The sequence below is a fragment of the Primulina huaijiensis genome, chromosome 17 (assembly GCF_012295235.1).
Source record: "Primulina huaijiensis isolate GDHJ02 chromosome 17, ASM1229523v2, whole genome shotgun sequence".
NCBI classification, from domain to species: Eukaryota; Viridiplantae; Streptophyta; class Magnoliopsida; order Lamiales; family Gesneriaceae; genus Primulina; species Primulina huaijiensis.
In genome coordinates, this window is record NC_133322.1 from 6676779 (window position 1) to 6695412 (window position 18634).

Consider the following 18634-nt stretch of genomic DNA (forward strand, 5'->3'; position numbering starts at 1 on the left):
TTTTGAAAGACAAACAATTTAATCATTGAAATTCAAAAAGAACCCTCAACCATCATTAATACAAAATTATAAGAGCACTATGCTTGTCTCCATGCAACAAGCAGTTGGCAAGCCACAAGACAACTCCACTACTTGAACATTACCTCACAGAACAATAAACCCAAAAAAAGAGAACAAAAAAGAAATAATCTTCAGCTGATCCGAAGAAAAATGAGGAATAGACTCTCAAGGCTGCTTGCAAGGGCGCAATCTATGGCGAGTTGTAACAACCTCTGGCATGATCCCACGCAAACAAAGCCACAACAATATGGAATTCTGATAGACACGATTCAACAGCTACTGTTGCTTGCATTCGGGAGGCCTCTCACCTTGCTGTGCATGGATAGCAGGCGGCCTTCCACTCTTCTGTAAGTTATCAGATAAACGAAATATCAGGATTTATTTGCGACACATCAAAAAGAATAAAAAAAATTGAGAAGAAAAGAATCACACCTTGCGTGATGCTGATGACTGTAAATTGGAAACCAATAGAACAAAAGGATCAATCAGTCAAATACTAGGTTTTGAAGGGAATAAATTTTATCAAATGACACTTAGATTACAAGAAGAATTGTTATATGACCTTCTTCCGGGTCTTCTTTTCATCTTCCTCTTCTTCGTCTTCTTCATCGTCATCTTCTTCGTCTTCTTCGTCTTCATCATCTTCTTCGTCTTCTTCGTCTTCTTCCTCGATATCATCATACTCGTCCTGAGCAGCCTCGCCAGTGAACCATGATACTGCATGAGGAATAATTTTGTCTCTAATAGTTGACCTACACAAAATCAATAAACATTTTAAAGAAAGACTTATTGTTAAGGAGATACAAATAATAATTTAACGAGACAAGCGTGCCTAAAGAATAATAATCAAAAGAAACAAGGCAGGAACAACGTGATATGGCTACAGAAATAAAATGGAACCCAAAAATTCCGTTTTCATATCAAAATTAAGAAAGCTTCCCCCTCATATGAAATCCAGGCCATAAAACAATGTACACCCTAAGAACCACTTATCCAGAGAAACAAAGGAGAATAAGGGGGAAAGGCATTAAGTACCTCTTAGAAGACTCCCCTTTCATCGATCTCTGTGCTTTAAAAACATTGAGTTTCGTTAAAAGAATTAGATCTTGAATTTCCATATTTATTTACCTTTAAAACTTAATAGAAGTTCAGATCACAAAATTAGCTAAAATAAAGACAGCAAAGCCCCGATCTTAAACCATCATAGTTCCAACCACAACAATTTCCTACAGTAGTTATTTAATTCAACATTTTCTGATCTACACGCAGAGAGCTCGGATTACTAAAAGGAACCCAGTGAAAAAGATGCGAATGGATACCCATGTAAACTCACCCAATGTCATAATCTTGTTCCATCAAATTTTGGAGTTCTTCAGCCTGCCAAAAACACACGGAATATTAAAGAAATAAATTCACTCGATAAGCAATCTCCGGAAATAAACCACCAAATTCTTACAGCATCTTCATCGATGTCTTCATCCTCCTCAGGGACTTGTGGTGGACTAAAGAAGTTGAAGAAACTTTCACACTGTTCAGTTTTAGTAATTGGTTTGGCATTTTTGGACCCTTTCTTAGGCTTCTTTTTCAGAATCTTTTGTGTCAAACATTTTCCAGGATACCATTCTATCTCCGTCCTACAAAGTATCATAATTTTTTAAAAAAATATTGAACAGGAGTTTCAGTAACTGTTTAAAACATCCCTGTAGGACAGGCCTGCACATTGGTGATAGAACAGAAATGATTACCCGATTGCTTTCTCCAAAATAGGTTCATCTTCATCAATCATGTGATAAGTCTTAGTTAGAAGAGAGTTCTTGAAGAACGGATTAGTATCAAAATAAAATTCAAGCTTGAACCCTTTGGGATTATCCACTCTGGACCACTTTATATCTTTGAGAAATTTTAGGGCTCCTTCATCACGCTCAGATATCTGTCACCAATATCAACACAAATAACAAAATTAGAAAAAGACAAAAAAGTTAAGTAAAAACTGCCTAAAATACAGAGAGAACAGTGATTTTCTGAAACAACTAACCTCCTCAGAAAGCACTTCATTATTCTTCATTGCAATCAGCCAGAAATCAGGAACTCCTTTTTCTGGATTATTTGTAAAAGTTTAGAGAGAGATAAAGGATTCCCTCTTTAATATGAAATTCTAAATTGACATAAAAAACAGACCTTCGCCCTCATTGTCCACCTGTTTTGTTGGCTCTGCATCGGTTGTAGCACCTCCAACTTCAATACCATTCACAATTTCGTATCTCTGCAAACATCTAATATTAGTAATAATGAAATCAATAAAACAAAGATAAATGCGCTCTGAAATGCACAAATTTTCAAACCTTGACATAGAGTGGCTGATACAGCTTTTGATATTTAGCTTCAAGTGCTGCTCTTTCCTCAGAAAAATTTGCCTCTAAATCATCATGTTGAGCCTGAAAACACAAGACAACAATAGCATTAAACCCAAAAAGAAAGGGGTTTAACAGCCACATCAGTAAGAAGACAGAATAAACTAAGATACTTTAGCGCATATCGATAACATACAGTGAGAATCATATTATTGAATCACAAATTTCACATATTTGGTCGTATCTCAAATTTGACCAATCCATGGAAGAACAAAGTTTGCGAAGGGGAAAAGAAGAACCGCGTAGACTTATATTCAATAGATAACATAAACATCTCCATATCAATGAGTTCCAGTCTTTTACGAGTATATAGCATAAATTAGGACTGGTAAACACATCTACGAAGTGAAATTGACATTCGAATAGATTAATTTAATACGAACATAATTCTAATATAGTATAACTAACCAGACTTCTTCCCTAAAAATCAACTTTTTTAACATGAAACTGCAGCAATACAAAATCCGATCTCAGGCTAACATCAAAATGCAACTGCAGACAAGGGAAAACCTGAATTTCCTTTAGCACGTCCACACGTTTCTTGACAGCGGGGGAAAGATTCTCAAGCACATCCGAGTGCTTACCAGCAAGATCCTGAAGTTTGTTCTGCGAATTTAAAAAATTAATAATAATAACAGCATTGCACAGTCCAACATTTAACATATAAAGCCACCAAATTGAACCGGCAGAAGAAAATACGAAAAAGGTCAAGAAGTAGAGCGGCAAAAGTAAAAAAACGATTGAAAGAAACAGTAACCTTGAGAACATTAACAAGGTCATCCCTGCCCTCCGCATTCAAAGCTAAAAAAACATCCAATTCATTAAAACCAAACGAAACGCGCAACCAATCAACACAAAACCTAAATTAGAGTTCCACTGAGGTCAATTACCGGCATCGAGATCGGAGACGTTGAAGGCGTCCTTCTTGTTGTTGCTCATTTTCGACCAAAAAACCTAAATCAGAGACAGAAAAACCCCGCAGATAGGGTTACAGACGAGGGGGGTTGGAGGGAAGGAGAATGGTGACAAACACACTCGGAAAACAAACAAATAAATAAAAACCTAGCACGTATGCAATTTATACGTGCAAGCTAAGGCCGTGTTTGGATCTTTTCTATTCTCCGATACATGGGCTTTAATTTATCCGAGTTTTATGGGCTTTTTTCCGGGCTTTAATTTAACCAAATTCATTAAAAAAAATACGAACTAATTGTAAAAATATATATTCTGTATATATCTTTTATTCATATCTTACTCATCAGACGATTAAAATATTAGAAAACTGATATTAGTTAGCTATTAAAATTCATAATTGGTTAGTGCATAAATTTGGTACCTTAATATTTGATTCTTTTATATATCCATCAAAACATATAAATATTCAATATTTATGTTTGAAAAATTATTTTAAATATTTGGAGGATTATTCTTCTCTTTATTAAGTGATTAAACATAGCAATGGGGCACGGATGTTTTCCCTATCCATGCCTTAATCTCCATTTTTTCTAATCGGATATTCTTCATTTAATCCTCGTGGGATTAAGTTGTCATCGAGCCCTTGTACCCAGTTCTATCAGATTGGCCTAAAAATTATCATCCCGACTTCGCGGACATTAAATCTTCACTCTAGTCCCTATTGTCGCTTCAAACAATCTAGAAACGACAACGAAGTTGGCCGTATTTGTCATCATCCCTGACTTGACGTGAATTAAATCAGTATCATCATCACCTCTTAAATAATGGTTGTATCATCCAAAAAAAGTCATCAATCACTTAAAGAATATTGATACAATCATCCAATTACATATATAAATGCTAATAACAATACAAACTTTTGTAATCCAGATTTTTAATAAACAAAAAGATGAAATCACATAATTATTATGATGTGACAATTTGAATAATGAACAAGATTTAAATCTTATGAATTTGAGTTTTTTTTTTGTTAATTATTAGGAAAATTCAGTATTATCAGTAGTAATAATGATATTATTATTGGACATATCGAGACGGATTCGAGAATGAGATAGCATTCTCCTATCTGTCCCTGATTTTCTTCGGGGATTTGAAATCTTCAAAGATGTCTCATTTCGGGTTTTCACCATGAAGAAAACTGTCATCCTCACAAGTGATCACTTGCCAAATCACCATTCTCATATAAAAATGAAGAAAAAATTGAAGAAGAGGAAGAACAAACCAAATTTATGGAGTTGGTGAAAGAAATTCGTTCACTGTTGTTATTTTAGCTTTAGTTTTTATTCCTTGTGTGTGACATGTAGTAATTTCTGTTATTCCTTTAAAGTTGTAAAGAAAATAGTTTATAAATTCAACTATCAAAAATTCCAGATCATAATATTTAAATTAAACCGAAAAATTCATTTGGAAATTTACATGGTTGGATTTATATTACTTCTATGATTTATTCGATATGCATTAATGTAAAAACTCTTGTGAAACGGTCTCACGGATCAATTTCGTGGGTCGAATCTCTTATTTGGATCATATATGAAAAATGTTACTTTTTATGCTAAGAGTATTACTTTTTATTGTGAATATTGGTAGGGTTGACCCATCTCACAGATAAAAATTCGTGAGATCGTCTCACAAGAAACTTACTCGCCCAATAAACACATACTTTGTAGTTATATTCATTTAACAAATTATATTGCATATCATATTCCAAATCTTACCAACCACTTAAATTTTTGTCATATCATAACAGTTTTTATTAATAATTGGGTTACCGGGTACTTAATCTTAGCGAGTTATAACCCGGTATTTTCTCTTCTACCCGATAATAAGAAATAAATGAGCCAACGAAATCCAATGACACCCACCTTTCAAGGGTGGAGCTAAGATAGTAATTCAGTGTAGACAACAATACACTACAAGAGGATCATGACACACACTCCGTAGAAAAATTAGAGAATTAATATTTTTTAAAAAATAAAAAAAAATGGAAGTAATTACTTTTTAAAAAATATATAAATAAAAACGTGTTATATATAATTGAATGATTAAAAGGTGTTTCGTGAATTATAAAAAGTTTCATCATCATACTAAAATTAATCTGTAAATGAGATTTAACTTTATTGAATAATATAAATAATCAATAAATCAAAACATATATATAATCTTACAATCAACAAATCATAAAATACCTAAAATAATACCCTAAGTCTTTTAGAATTTTCATATTTTGAAATATTTGTATAATAATTTTATTATCGACGGTCAGACAGACAACGAGACTATCAGTCAACCAAACATCACTCATTCAATTGAAAACACTCTCTCTACAATTGCGGATGCATTCGCAACTAATAGAATTAATATAAAATATATTATTATTAGTAATTTAATTATTCATTTAAAAATAATTTTTTGTGATTATACATTAATGTATGACATTTTTTATTCAAAAATAAAAATGAAATTATATAACATAAGACATAAGATGAAAATCTTTAAATTATGAAATCAATCAAAATTACAAAATCAATCATTTAATCAATCAAAATATATCATTCATTCATGCATCTAAAATCATTTAATTAAAATAATTTTGCAATTTAATAATTTTCATACATGGTGTTTACATAACCGGATTTTTGGACGTTACAAGACAAGTATTCCCAAAAAATCATTCATTTAGGACTCGAACTTAAATTATATATACATACATATGCACAATGCAATACCAATTCTACATAGATCATTCCGCTGCCAGTCGGAATGGACGATATTAATCCCTTGGTGAGCTTCTAGCACAAGTATGAATATTTGTGCAATACTTCATGGTAAAAATTCAGTAGAAAAATATGTAAATCATTTACACAAAAATAATACTAATGAAATTAACAAAATCAAATTCCTTCAACCTCCAAGGCATTAAAATACATCAAAAACTCAAATCAAATACTAGATACATAAAACAAAAATCGTATTGCTTAAAATCAAACGAAATCACTATTCACCCAACACTTTACGCAGTGTTGTTCTTGAGTGTCGTCAACACTAATCATCAACACAGTAATTATGTTAACCAATCACACAAATTCTTCACACGAAAATCTTCAATATGAACTTGTGAATGTTCAGAAAAACTCCAACAGCTGCGCAAAATGATCACACGATCACATAAAAACTTCTCCGAACATATCAGCAACGCAGCAAAGTGATCATCTGATCACACAAACACTTCTCATCAAAATAGGCTTGGCTCTTGTCTCACGAATAAAGATTCGTAAAAATGTCTCACTTACTAAAAAAATTATCATATATCTACTTTATACATGTGATTAATTTGTATATATTCCTCGTGTAATGCACATAAGAATCTGTTTTTTTTTTATTAAAGATGTCGAATCCAACACAACAACCGAGTATTTTTTGAAATAAATCGAAATATAAAATTTTGTGGTTTGTAAATTTCGAAGGTTTGGGGGACATTATCTCGAAATAATGGAGAAATTGGATATCCAATGATGAATTGCCAAGAAGGACGATTATCTATGCACACATACAAATACATGCAATCTCATAATTTTTTGGGAAATTATATTTTTGGTGAGTTGTAAATTTTTAATTTAGTGTTGACGTGACATCAAACATGTAGATAATGTGTAGACAATGTCCAACACAGCTCAAAAAATTTTGATGATTGATAATAATCATCACTTTGTGATGTCCTTTCATCATTTATCGATGTCACGTCAATAGTCTGATAAAAACACATAAAGTTGAAAAAAATACAAATTAATAGAATAAGAACATGAATCGATTGATAACAAGACCAAAAATAAAGAACATGCAAGTTACATGACTTGATTCATAAATAAAATAGATAATTACCAATTTCACAAAAAATAAATTTAAAGATATTTAATTGAATCGTGTGATGAATAAATTCTACTTGTTCCCTTGAACTAAATTTTTATATAAGATTTTCAATAACTTGTTGATCTTGCTTAATAGATTTATTGGTTGCTACTTTGTTGATTTAGTGCGATAAAAATATCTGGTTTTAACAATAAATCAATGTAGACAAAAACTTGTGTGGTCGTATTTTGTGAGACAGATCTCTTATTTGGGTTATCGATGAAAAAATATTACTTTTTATGCTAAGAGTATTACTTTTTATTTTGAATATTGATAGGGTTGACTCGTATCACAGATAAAGATTCGTGAGACCGTCTCACAAAAGACCTACTCATCAATGTAAAAGAAAAAATTAGAATTGACCCCTCCCATTTCTTTTGAGATGGACCCATCATTATCTAAAAGGCTCATATCTCTAGTATTCTTTTATTTCTAATATTCTTTAATATGAACGACAAATACTCTGGATATTCATACGACCATCCAAGACTCTTGAAACAATTCATTCCTAGATATTAGAAAGTGTTGAAAACAAAGAATTTTTTGACATTTTTCTTTCTAACCAAACAATCGCTTGTACAACTAATGTGATTTTTAATTTATAAAAAAAAAAAAAAAACACACACACACACAAAATGTTAAGTCATGACGTTGAAAATCTGCTTACGAAGTTTAAAAAAGTCCAAAGGGTGTAATCAGAATGTGCGGCGTCAAACCGTGACTCAGCGCAAGCGTAGTGATACAAATGGCAAAAGCAGCACAAGGGGGCCGTACACACCTCCGGCCAGTTTTCCAGACAGCGCACCACTCTTGGCATTAAATTAGATCGGATTAGGTTGGGTTTATCAAAAACAAAATAAAATCTTTGTCCTGATGAATTCTTTATTATAAGTTATCTGTCCCCTCTTCGTATTCTCACCACCTGTATAGCGATTTGTCCACTACTGTGCACCTATGCTCCTTTTTTTATTGAGCACTCCTCCCTTCTCCCGACGCGTGTTTTTGGATTTTTGCTGAGGCATCGGTGTTGAGTAGACGATAAAGATGAAGTCTTGTGGTGCCTCGGGATGAGCAAACACATGATCTCTGTAGTAGCTGGAGATATTAATCAAGAAATGGTGGGAAATGCGGGGGATGGAGAACTGATCGGTGTGAAGGAAGAACCCTTCGTGTTTCTTGATGAAACTGAGTATTCTGGAGGTGGGTATAACGGCAAGAATGGAGGTGAGGATGAATGGGGGGAGGAGTCGGAGAATCTCCCCAAGCCGTTAGAAGGGTTGAGAGAGATTGGGCCGCCGCCGTTTCTGAAGAAGACGTTTGAGATGGTGGATGATCCTCAGACGGACTCGATAATATCGTGGAGTGGTGCGGGGAATAGCTTCGTTGTGTGGGATTCGCACACTTTCGCCACCGATTTGCTCCCTAAGCATTTCAAGCACAACAATTTCTCCAGCTTCGTTCGCCAACTCAATACCTATGTAAGAATTTATAACAGTTCTACTACTGTCTCGTATTTCTTGAATTTTCTTGTCGTTCAAGTGGAGACATGAATTGGGTGGCTTACGACGGTGCTCTTGATTTGGGTACTATTTACAGAGATTCAGGAAGATTGATTCGGACAGATGGGAATTTGCAAACGAAGGCTTTCAGAGAAGCAAGAAGCATATGCTGAAACACATCAAAAGAAGGAAGCAAAGTCCCCAAATCATGCGGCCACATGAAGCAGCAGCACATCCTTGGCAGTACCCCACAAGTCATGGAGTGGATTCAGAGCTTTACAAGCTCGGAGCTGACCAGAACGCACTGAGACAAGAAATCATGAAGCTAAGGCAGCAACAAGAGTGCTCGCAGCGCTACATAGCCGCCATGGAAGAGCGTCTTCACGCCTCCGAAATGCAGCAAAAACACATGATCATTTTCATGCTCAAGTCCTTGAAGGATCCCATGTATTTACTGGATTGTGTAGATAGGATTAACAGGAGAAGGGCACTAAACAGCGGAGGGATCTTGAAGAGGAGGAGGCTGTCTGAAAACTCGGGATCCATTGATATCGAGGACAAAAAGTTCCAAGTTCAGGAAGAGTTAAGTACCATCCAATCCGAAATTCAGACACTGTTCTCTCCCGCTGAATCGAGGAGCCCTGTACAAGACCAGAAGCCCGAATCATCCTCTGAAACGAACAGCTCCGACAATTTCATATTGTGGGAGAAACTTATGGAAGATGACATGATCTACGAGGAGGAAGAAGGCCCGGAAAAGCAACAATCTGAAGATGTACGTAGAACAGGGGAATTGACCGCATTGGGATTTGCATATTAGGTTGTTCCAAGGTATGTATGGAGTTTACTCGAGGGTAAAAATGCAGTCTTTTGGAAGAAAAAAAAAGAATAGAAGTGTAATATATAATATTGTATGGAAGTAAATGATTAGTTTTCTTAGCTTTGTTAGATAGGGAACTAGGATTTATAAATGAAAATGGCATTTTGCAGTGTCTGCCATTGATGCTACTGTACATATATATTTCTGAATCAAGAAATAAGACTGCTCGTGGGAACTTTAAATATGATTTAAGTGGCCATTGGTGAGTAAGGGAAAGATGCGTTTGAGGTCTACATCACCCAACATGGAACTTTTTCAATAATATTTTTATTAAATTATAATTATTATAAATTAAAAACAAATTTAAACAGGTCTGCATTCTGTCATTGTTTTTTCTGAAACAAATAATATAAGTTGGAGTTTTTCATCTCTGTCAAATAGTAAGTGGCCGATATTTTATTAAATTTTCAATTGTCAATATAATTAGTTAAATTTACCATGATTGTTTTATGCTTGGTTATTACATTATTCTTAGAAAAGTTTGAGATATTGTGAATGGTTATAACTTATAGTAGTCATAATTGAAAATGAGTGTTTTGAAAAAGAAATAAAAAAAGAAGTTCAAAATTTGATTATATTACAATTATTAGTTGTTAAAATCTTTTTTTTAATAATTAGATTTAGTTGGATAACTTAAAATGATTTTGAACGAGAAAAACAGTTCAGTTAGATTTAGTGATAAAGTATGGATTCAATATAAGTAACAATTAACAAGGGGTCTAGATAAAATCAAACAAGATAAAGTGCACAAGTAAATGAGACAATTTCTGGATGTTTGGAGATAAATGTTCTTATATCACTCATTCTTCTTCTAAACTCTTATGTCACTCATTCTAGTTAGGAAGGAATCCACAAAAATACTTCTACATTCTTTAACAATTCACTTCGGTTATAATGACTTATCACTTTTTAAATTCAAACTCTTATTGATATCTCAATACAAATTCTGACTGTTTAAGAACTCTCGGTTCACCATAAACCAATACAACAATTAATGGTTAGCTTTGACGGCTGAAGTTGATAAAGTAACACAAAATGATCTTTGAAAAATCTGATATAAATTGATATGTGTATGCTAAATGAGTAGCTTGATATTGTAAGAATAAGTGTGCCATAAGTCGTGTATGTTTGCATATTGAAAGCTTGAATCTTGCTAAAAAATCGTTTTCTTGGGTTGTTTTTCTATCTTCTAAATCTGCATATTTTTACTTGAAAAACTCAAACGGTCGGAAAACCTTTAAACGATTATCTTTACTAACTCTCGACAAAATGACATTGTCAATATCTCTTCATCGTACGATACAATAAATGCTCATTTATGTTTCTTTGGTTTTTACGGTTTCGTCTCTTAGCTTCTGAAAAGTTGATTGACTCTTGACATTTCTTTAATCATTTCTATCAATCGAGAGTCGGTATGTCACTGTGCGTGACACTTTATCTGATAGTCATTGGACGGTTTGACTTGGAGTATTCATCTTGATATGTTAATGTTTGACCGGTTAGAGAAGAACGATAAGACATTAATGGTATCTAAGATACATCGATCTGATTGGAAACATGATTATCTTCTGTTTGCAGCTTGACCTTATGATATTATGCCGAGCGGTCTAACTTTTCTAGCGATTAGAAATATGTAAATGCATAGAAATGGCAATTGAACCCTGAAACAAGTCGATATTGTTATTTGTCATTTCCAAAACTCATGGTAATTTATATTTCAACAATTTCTTCTTTTTCCTGGTAATGACAAAATCAAACAACAAGACTAAATACATTTTTTACATAAAAAGATAAGTATCAGAGAGACAGTTTAAAGAAAATGTATTTCATTGAGTGAATGAAATAATATTTTTACAGGTGCATGAAAAATTTAAATCCTATCACATCTACAAAAAAATTTATCTTCTGAAACTTGAATCGCTAATACCACCACATCTCTTTCTCCTTTCTTCCTCGTCAAACCTCCCCCTGTCTTCAGCTTTCTTAGCCTCTTCAAGTTTAGCTATTTCAGCCTCTCTCTTCTGTTCCTCCAGTTTCTTGTAGTGTGTTTTCTTTTTTTGACATCACAACACTGTATATATTCAAGAATTTCTTGTAGTTGGCTACCAAGGATAGTCTGAAGGTGATCAAGGGATGCGTCCATGTGATTCTTTACTTGAGTAATTTGCACATACAATTCAACATTCATGTTCGCGGCTTGACTCTTCATTTTGAGCTGTTCAGAACCAAGATTGTTACAGTTTCCCAATGATGTTCTTCAGAATATGTAACTTGAAGTTGTCAAATGTCGTATGAGCAAAATGTTTGATCTCCAAGTTGCTAATAGACTTAGAGACATCTTGCGACTGATTAATTATTTGTTGTGGCATACGGTCTGTATCACATTATTCAATCAACCTTGACTATATTCATCTAACATAAGTGGTCATAGGAAAACCAAAGAACTGGTGGAAACATTCTACACTGCTCTAAACATGAAACCGTTTCTTGAAATATAGAAAATAGTATTGAAATAAATGGTATGATGCAAGGATACTTGAAGTTCTGCAAGACTGCGGCCAAGTACAAAGACCCAAAAAATTTGACGAAGGTACAAGACTATGATCAAGAAGAATTCAATCGTTATCAAAAGCATTTGATCGGAGCAACTATATGAGATCTGATTCAGACTGTGGTCTATAGTTCCTAACGTTGCTACCATGAAAATTGAAAGAAAGTGACATCCCATCATCACTCTCAACCAAATAAGAGGATCAGGCATGTTACCCGACTACGGAATATATTGAATAATCAGAATCATTCATAGGATGGTTTCTTAATATTCCTGATCACTAACATTAGAATACTTTATGCAACATCTGCATTTGGATAGTTGTTCCACATTTATATTCAGCTCATATTACACAATGATTCAACAGGAAAAAAAAGGTATCAAAGATAAGAGCCACCGAATTTAATACAACAAAGTACATGTGAAATCCAATTATTTGTGATATCGTCCTGGAGAAACACAAAGCTCCAGTCAAGATTCTTCTGTCATTACTCATCAGGAAAATTCATCACTAAGTTTGGCTCACTCCTTGTACTGTCCTGTCTGGCATAGTGCACAATAGCACTTCTTTGAATGCGAGAATCTGATTTTAATGGCTAGGCAAGAGAATACCCTGGGGAAACAACACCGAACCGTTGTTAGAAGCTCCCTGGATGCCCAGGATTGTTGTAACTAAGTTGTAAATCTGAACATTCTCAAAAGACGGGACTTTCCGTCCCCTGGCAAATCGAGGTCCATGAGCAAAAAATATGGTCCGCATGGAGAAAAATTCGTTGTCATATCCATGTGCTCCTCCACATTCTTGCTTTTTTGTACTCTTCTGCTCCACTTTAAACCCCTCCGCAATCAACCCAATAATTGGCGGGATTCGATAACTAGATGAATAATGCAGCCTGCTAGGAAGTTCCTCTTTGAGATAAACTGTCAAATACTGCCCATTTCCTACATTACCCGACTTCAACCCCTCGTTCATCTTAGCAACAATATCCTTCGACGAATAACCAGGAGGCGGACTAATTGCAAGCAGTGGACTGTAAGATTGAACCCATTCCTTCGGAATCTCAATCCATTTCACTAGATCATCTAAAAATATCAACTTTCGGTCACAAGTACCCACCATCCCATGATCACCTAACAAAATGATATTCACATCCTCAAAAACCCCTCTCTGTTCCAGACCAAGAATCAATCTCCCAATCAACTTATCCACTTCAACAATAGCTTCAGTAATCTGAGGATCATCAGGACCAACCTGATGGCCTTGATGATCAGGATCCTCGAAATACAATGTCATAAATGAGGGGATCTCGCTACTAGGCAAATCAAAGTACTTCAAAACAGTATCAACTCTTTCTTCAAAAGGCACAGATTTATTATAAAACATGCAATAATCCTTGGGACAATTCCAAGAACCCTTGTGTACCTCAGAACCAGGCCAGAAATAAGTTGAAGCCTTCAATCCATTATTAACCACAGTCTCCCACAGGGGTTCACCCAGCCACCACTTGGGTTCATGACTAGCCATATTGAAGTGGTCACCAGTCTCCGGATCAGTAAAATAATTATTAATAATTCCATGATAAGCAGGGTACAAACCTGTGACAATGGAGTAATGGTTGGGGAAGGTAATAGTTGGAAACACTGGAATCAATCCCAGCTCAGCTTCAGTCCCATTCTGAATCAGTCTATTAATACTCGGAACATCTGTCTTGTACTGATACCCAAACCTGAATCCATCGGAGGAAATCAATAAGACGACAGGTTGTTTTAGCTTTGTGAGAGATCTTGAGAATTCAACATTGGAAGTAGAATCAGATGCTGACGATGCTATAGAAGAGGAAGTGGAGCTATCAGCGACAGAGAAAAACAAAAACCCAAATGCAAGTGCAGCAGAAAGAGCGATGCAGGTCGTTAAAATGAGAGAAACGAACAGAATCGTAGATCTGGAGGGAGACTTTTGCGAAGAACTCGATGAAAAATAGTCCGTGTCAAAGGGTAGAAGGGCTTTGGTCGTCGAGCTCGCAAGTTCATCGTCTTCTTCTTTGATCGAGAGCGGTATCGGCATGGTCTCACTTTCGGGGCTCAAAATGGGCACCGAATCTGATCTCATATCAGATTTCAAGATCTTGAGAAACGGGTAGCGAAGAAACCGCAACGAATACAAAACCCCTCCAAAGATTCTTGGATTTCGGTCTCAGCTTTGGTCAGCGGTTCAAGTACTGGAAGAATTACTCGATCGAACATAAGCTATTGCTCCCCGACACTCCACTGTCCGCTGCGCATGCGTGCTTGATAAAATGGTAGGTGGGCCGGCGGAGTGGGTAGGAGACTCTGTGGTAGGAGCACAGTGCACGCCAAGTTTAGGTTCCATGATTGGTCCGGCCAAGAAAAACCACCACGTGTGAATTGATTGATGAATAAGTCTATTGTGAGATGATCTCACGAATCTTTATCTCTGAGACTAATCAATCATATAGATATTCACAATAAAAAGTAATATTCTTACATAAAAAATAATATTTTTTCATGGATAATTCAAATAAGAGATCCCTCTCACAAAATACAACATGTGAAATCGTCTCACACATGTTTTTGTGTTGATTGATTGATCTTTTTACTTTTTGTAAGGAAAAAAATAATACAAATATCCTTAAAAAAATTAAAAAATATTTATTTTAAAGATACATTTAAATTCATATATATACCCCAAAAAACATTATTGTGGCTTTTTATTTGGATGTATTCTAAAAAAAATCTTAGAAAAAATTTTAAATTAGTTTATTTAATAAAGGTGGTTAAGTCAGAATCAATTCCAATTACAATTCAATTTACTAAATAAAGCTATGATAATTGTAATATTGGCTAATGAACAAGACGCGTAGATTGTATACGAAGGCCTTGATCAAATAACCTAGATTTAAAAACATTCTCTAAGAATAATATTCCCATGGATAAATGAATTTGAGAATAACACGTGCAGTGTGTACTCCCAGAGATATTAAAATTGTTTCTATGAATGAATAAAAAAAGTGATGATGTCCGAGTAGATTGGGTGAGCTATGTGTGCAATCTACTGGGCAAAGAATTATACTTTCTCTGTGAATATTTTTTGACTTGATGGAATGAGTCTGGCCTGACCTGATGGAATGAGCCTTGTCTGACCTTATGGGATGAACTCGGGTCGCCTGACCTAACCTATGAGTCATGTCAGACGATCTGCACATACTCAATAGAAAAATGTCAGTGAGACGCTAGAAGGGTTTCCGACGTGCCCATTTCGACGTTCAAGTCACTACATGGTTAACTACGTAGAGGGGAATTTATTGAATGCAGAATACAATATCTCATCCTCCTAATGTATGAGCAAACCTTGTTATGTATATGGGAGAAGATGACCTCGACTATGATGCCTACACACTGTTTTTAATTAGACATCTGCTCACGTCTTGTCCTCCGACGACTGCTCATGCCTTGTTTTTTGTCAGTAGACATGGCGACCCATATTGTGTTGGTCTTATCATGAACATTGATTGTCATGCTAATGATTTCGAGGTATGGTGACCATACTGGTAGGCCCATCTCCTTGCGATTGGTCCAAGTGAGAAAGAACCCGATCTAAAAAGATTTTTGCATGTGATTAAGTGAGATAAACCTTATTTGGACGAGATGAACTCTGATCAAGAAATATGAACCTCGGTCGAGCGAAATGACACTGGTCGAGTGACTTGAACCCTGGTGTTACGAGATGATATTGTTCAGGTGACTTGAATTCTGGTCGATGGAGATAAACCATGGTCAGAAAAGATGAAATCTGGTAAGACGAGATGACCCTGATTAGCTTCTATTCGGGTCTCTACCCAATTTCCCGAGAACAACTTGTAATCTGGTCCTGCTTTGATCCTCTCTTTCTGTACGAGTCCAAATATGAACCATGTCTTTCCAAAGCATCATCAAATAGTTTTTCTCATGTAACAATGTGTTGGCATGTGTTATAATACTTGAATTAAGGGTCATGACACTGCTCTAAGTCCTAAGCATTAAAGCGAACCCAAAAAGATTACACAAACACACTAGTTTTTTTGTTTTCACATATTCGAGTCAAATGAAAACAAAACTTTGAAAAATTATAAAACTAAACTCTCATACCAACCAACTTATAAAAATAAAATCACAATTTTCCCAGGAAAAGATTGTGCTTTTCTATTTGTTCCTCGAAAAAAGATTAAAAAAAAGGTTGATCGAAATAATTTAAATTTTAATATATTTGCAAAGATGCTTCTAATTAAATATTTTTTCCCATATAAATCACACCATTTTAACCTATAAAATGTATTGTAGATTATTTTCATTTAATTTAAAAAAACAACATATCTAAAAAATAAAATATAACTTATAGAAAGCATGCATTTCCCATATCTAATAATGAAATATTTATTATTCGACATGACTAATTAATTCATCAAAAATGATTTTAATAATTATTTATTTTATTTATCATGTTAACCCTTCCAGTCATATTAGCCTAGTTGATCCTTTACACACAATTAATTAATTAATTATATATTTAACGTACTAAATAATTGTTTCTCCATTATTTTAATAATCATGTATAATTATAAAAAGAAAAAACAACATTTTTAACTTTGTAACGAAAAGAAATATCTGCCATTGTCACTCTGAATGATAGCGATTTGAGATTCTCACGTCATAATAAAAAAAAGAAGAAATATAAGTCCAATTAAAATGGTAGTTAAACAATACACATATATAGAAACGTATTTGAATTATTATTCACCTAAATATGTATTTTTTCAGACTGAATGCTAAATAAAATATTTATATTTATTCAATTTAAATATTAAATGGTTTTACTTTGACTTGTAAAATAAATTTTTTTAATTTAAAAAAAATACATATTCAAAACAAGTCAAGTCGCCTAATTACAATTGTGATTTGTGATATATTAATAGAAATACAATTTCTTAGAAATCGTGTGAGGATAAAATGACGGAATACGTTTTTATTTCCTCAACATCGATGAAAAGAAAAATAAATTTGATCCGCCGCTCATGAGTGTTTAAATTGGTAAAGTAGATAAGCGATTGACCAATGATCAATAACCTTGAGTTCTTCTACCAACAATTTTTTGGACGTGCATGTCGTGTATAGTCGCCTAATGTGATTATTGTATTACCTGGTTAGCGTATTTTATATAGGTTATTGCATAATCTCAAAAGTTACAACGCCAAAAAAAAGTTTGAGTTTCTAATTAATTTTACGTCAGGATCTCAAATATATATATATATATATATATATATATATATATAAAGTTGTCTGCTATATATAGTATGTTTTGCTAAAAAAATAAATAAATAAGTATTAATGCTATATTTAATAAATTTTCAGTTTTCCATTAAGATTAATAGAAACTTACGTTTGTATTTTGGAATTATGGATCAAAATTCAAATTTGAAATTTTTTTTTTATTGAAAATAGAAATCACATTCAATTTTTTTTAATTGAAAATAAAAACCAAGTTCAAAATATGCGTCGTTTATAGTATTTTAATTAATTACAGTTAAGCTTCTGTGATATTTATGTGTGTGAATTCGCATAATTGATTTAACATGCATATACTGTCATAACATATACTGCCCAAATACAATTGTTAGATAATATTTCAATCAAAATACACAAATGACTCCTTCGTTTAATATGGGCGGGTCGTGGAAGAACTGTTCATTACCGCTTTCAAATTTCATTTAATCCTAATAAGAAATCAAAATGCAATATCAAACAAGAGAGTCATCATTATGAGCTTGTTATAAAATAAAAACTCATCATTTGAGATGAGAATCCAATGATGCATAAGTTTTGTTTTGAAGCATTGGATAAAAACATGAAAAATATAATGAGATTTAATAATCCTTCTGTGGGGACCCGGACGCTAATCATATTCTTAATCATCATTGGGTCAATTTAATCAATGATAATAAACAGGGTCTAAATTTTTTTTTAAATACAAAGCGGACACGTAATGTAATTCAATCTGAAATACATATTAAACATAAACATACAAATCTTGTATTGTCTATAATAATTTAACTAGGTCCAACTACATATCAGTGATGAATCCTAATTTACTTATGAGCCCGGATCTCCACGCTAACTAGTCATGTCTCGTTCTCTTCTTGACCCTGATCCTGTCCCACCTGTTGTCATGCACACATACAAACAAGACAACAGCCGGATAACTCCGGTGAGAATTACATTCCCAGTATAAACCAAGTATACATGCAGTCATATAAACAATAAAAAAGCATGCATCAGATATACATAACATGTATCTCAA

At 33.9% G+C, this 18634-nt stretch overlaps 3 protein-coding genes across 3 annotated transcripts; 1 reads left to right on the forward strand and 2 right to left on the reverse strand.

The window, feature by feature from the left end:
* Positions 1-3521, reverse strand: LOC140963419 (nucleosome assembly protein 1;2-like). Its single transcript, XM_073422736.1, has 12 exons — positions 3362-3521; positions 3229-3272; positions 2982-3077; positions 2403-2495; positions 2239-2323; positions 2096-2157; positions 1806-1990; positions 1517-1694; positions 1394-1437; positions 623-812; positions 493-510; positions 1-405 (listed from the first exon to the last, which is right to left on the reverse strand). The coding sequence occupies exons 1-12, from the start codon at positions 3408-3410 to the stop codon at positions 337-339; spliced, it is 1113 nt and encodes a 370-aa protein (XP_073278837.1). The 5' UTR covers positions 3411-3521; the 3' UTR covers positions 1-336.
* A 4753-nt stretch (positions 3522-8274) lies between these two features.
* Positions 8275-9915, forward strand: LOC140962522 (heat stress transcription factor A-7a-like). Its single transcript, XM_073421470.1, has 2 exons — positions 8275-8830; positions 8949-9915. Exons 1-2 carry the CDS (start codon positions 8420-8422, stop codon positions 9669-9671), a joined length of 1134 nt encoding a protein of 377 aa, XP_073277571.1. The 5' UTR covers positions 8275-8419; the 3' UTR covers positions 9672-9915.
* A 2580-nt stretch (positions 9916-12495) lies between these two features.
* Positions 12496-14683, reverse strand: LOC140962941 (uncharacterized). Its single transcript, XM_073422070.1, has one exon. The coding sequence runs from the start codon at positions 14390-14392 to the stop codon at positions 12872-12874; it is 1521 nt and encodes a 506-aa protein (XP_073278171.1). The 5' UTR covers positions 14393-14683; the 3' UTR covers positions 12496-12871.
* Between the last annotated feature and the right edge of the window lie 3951 nt (positions 14684-18634).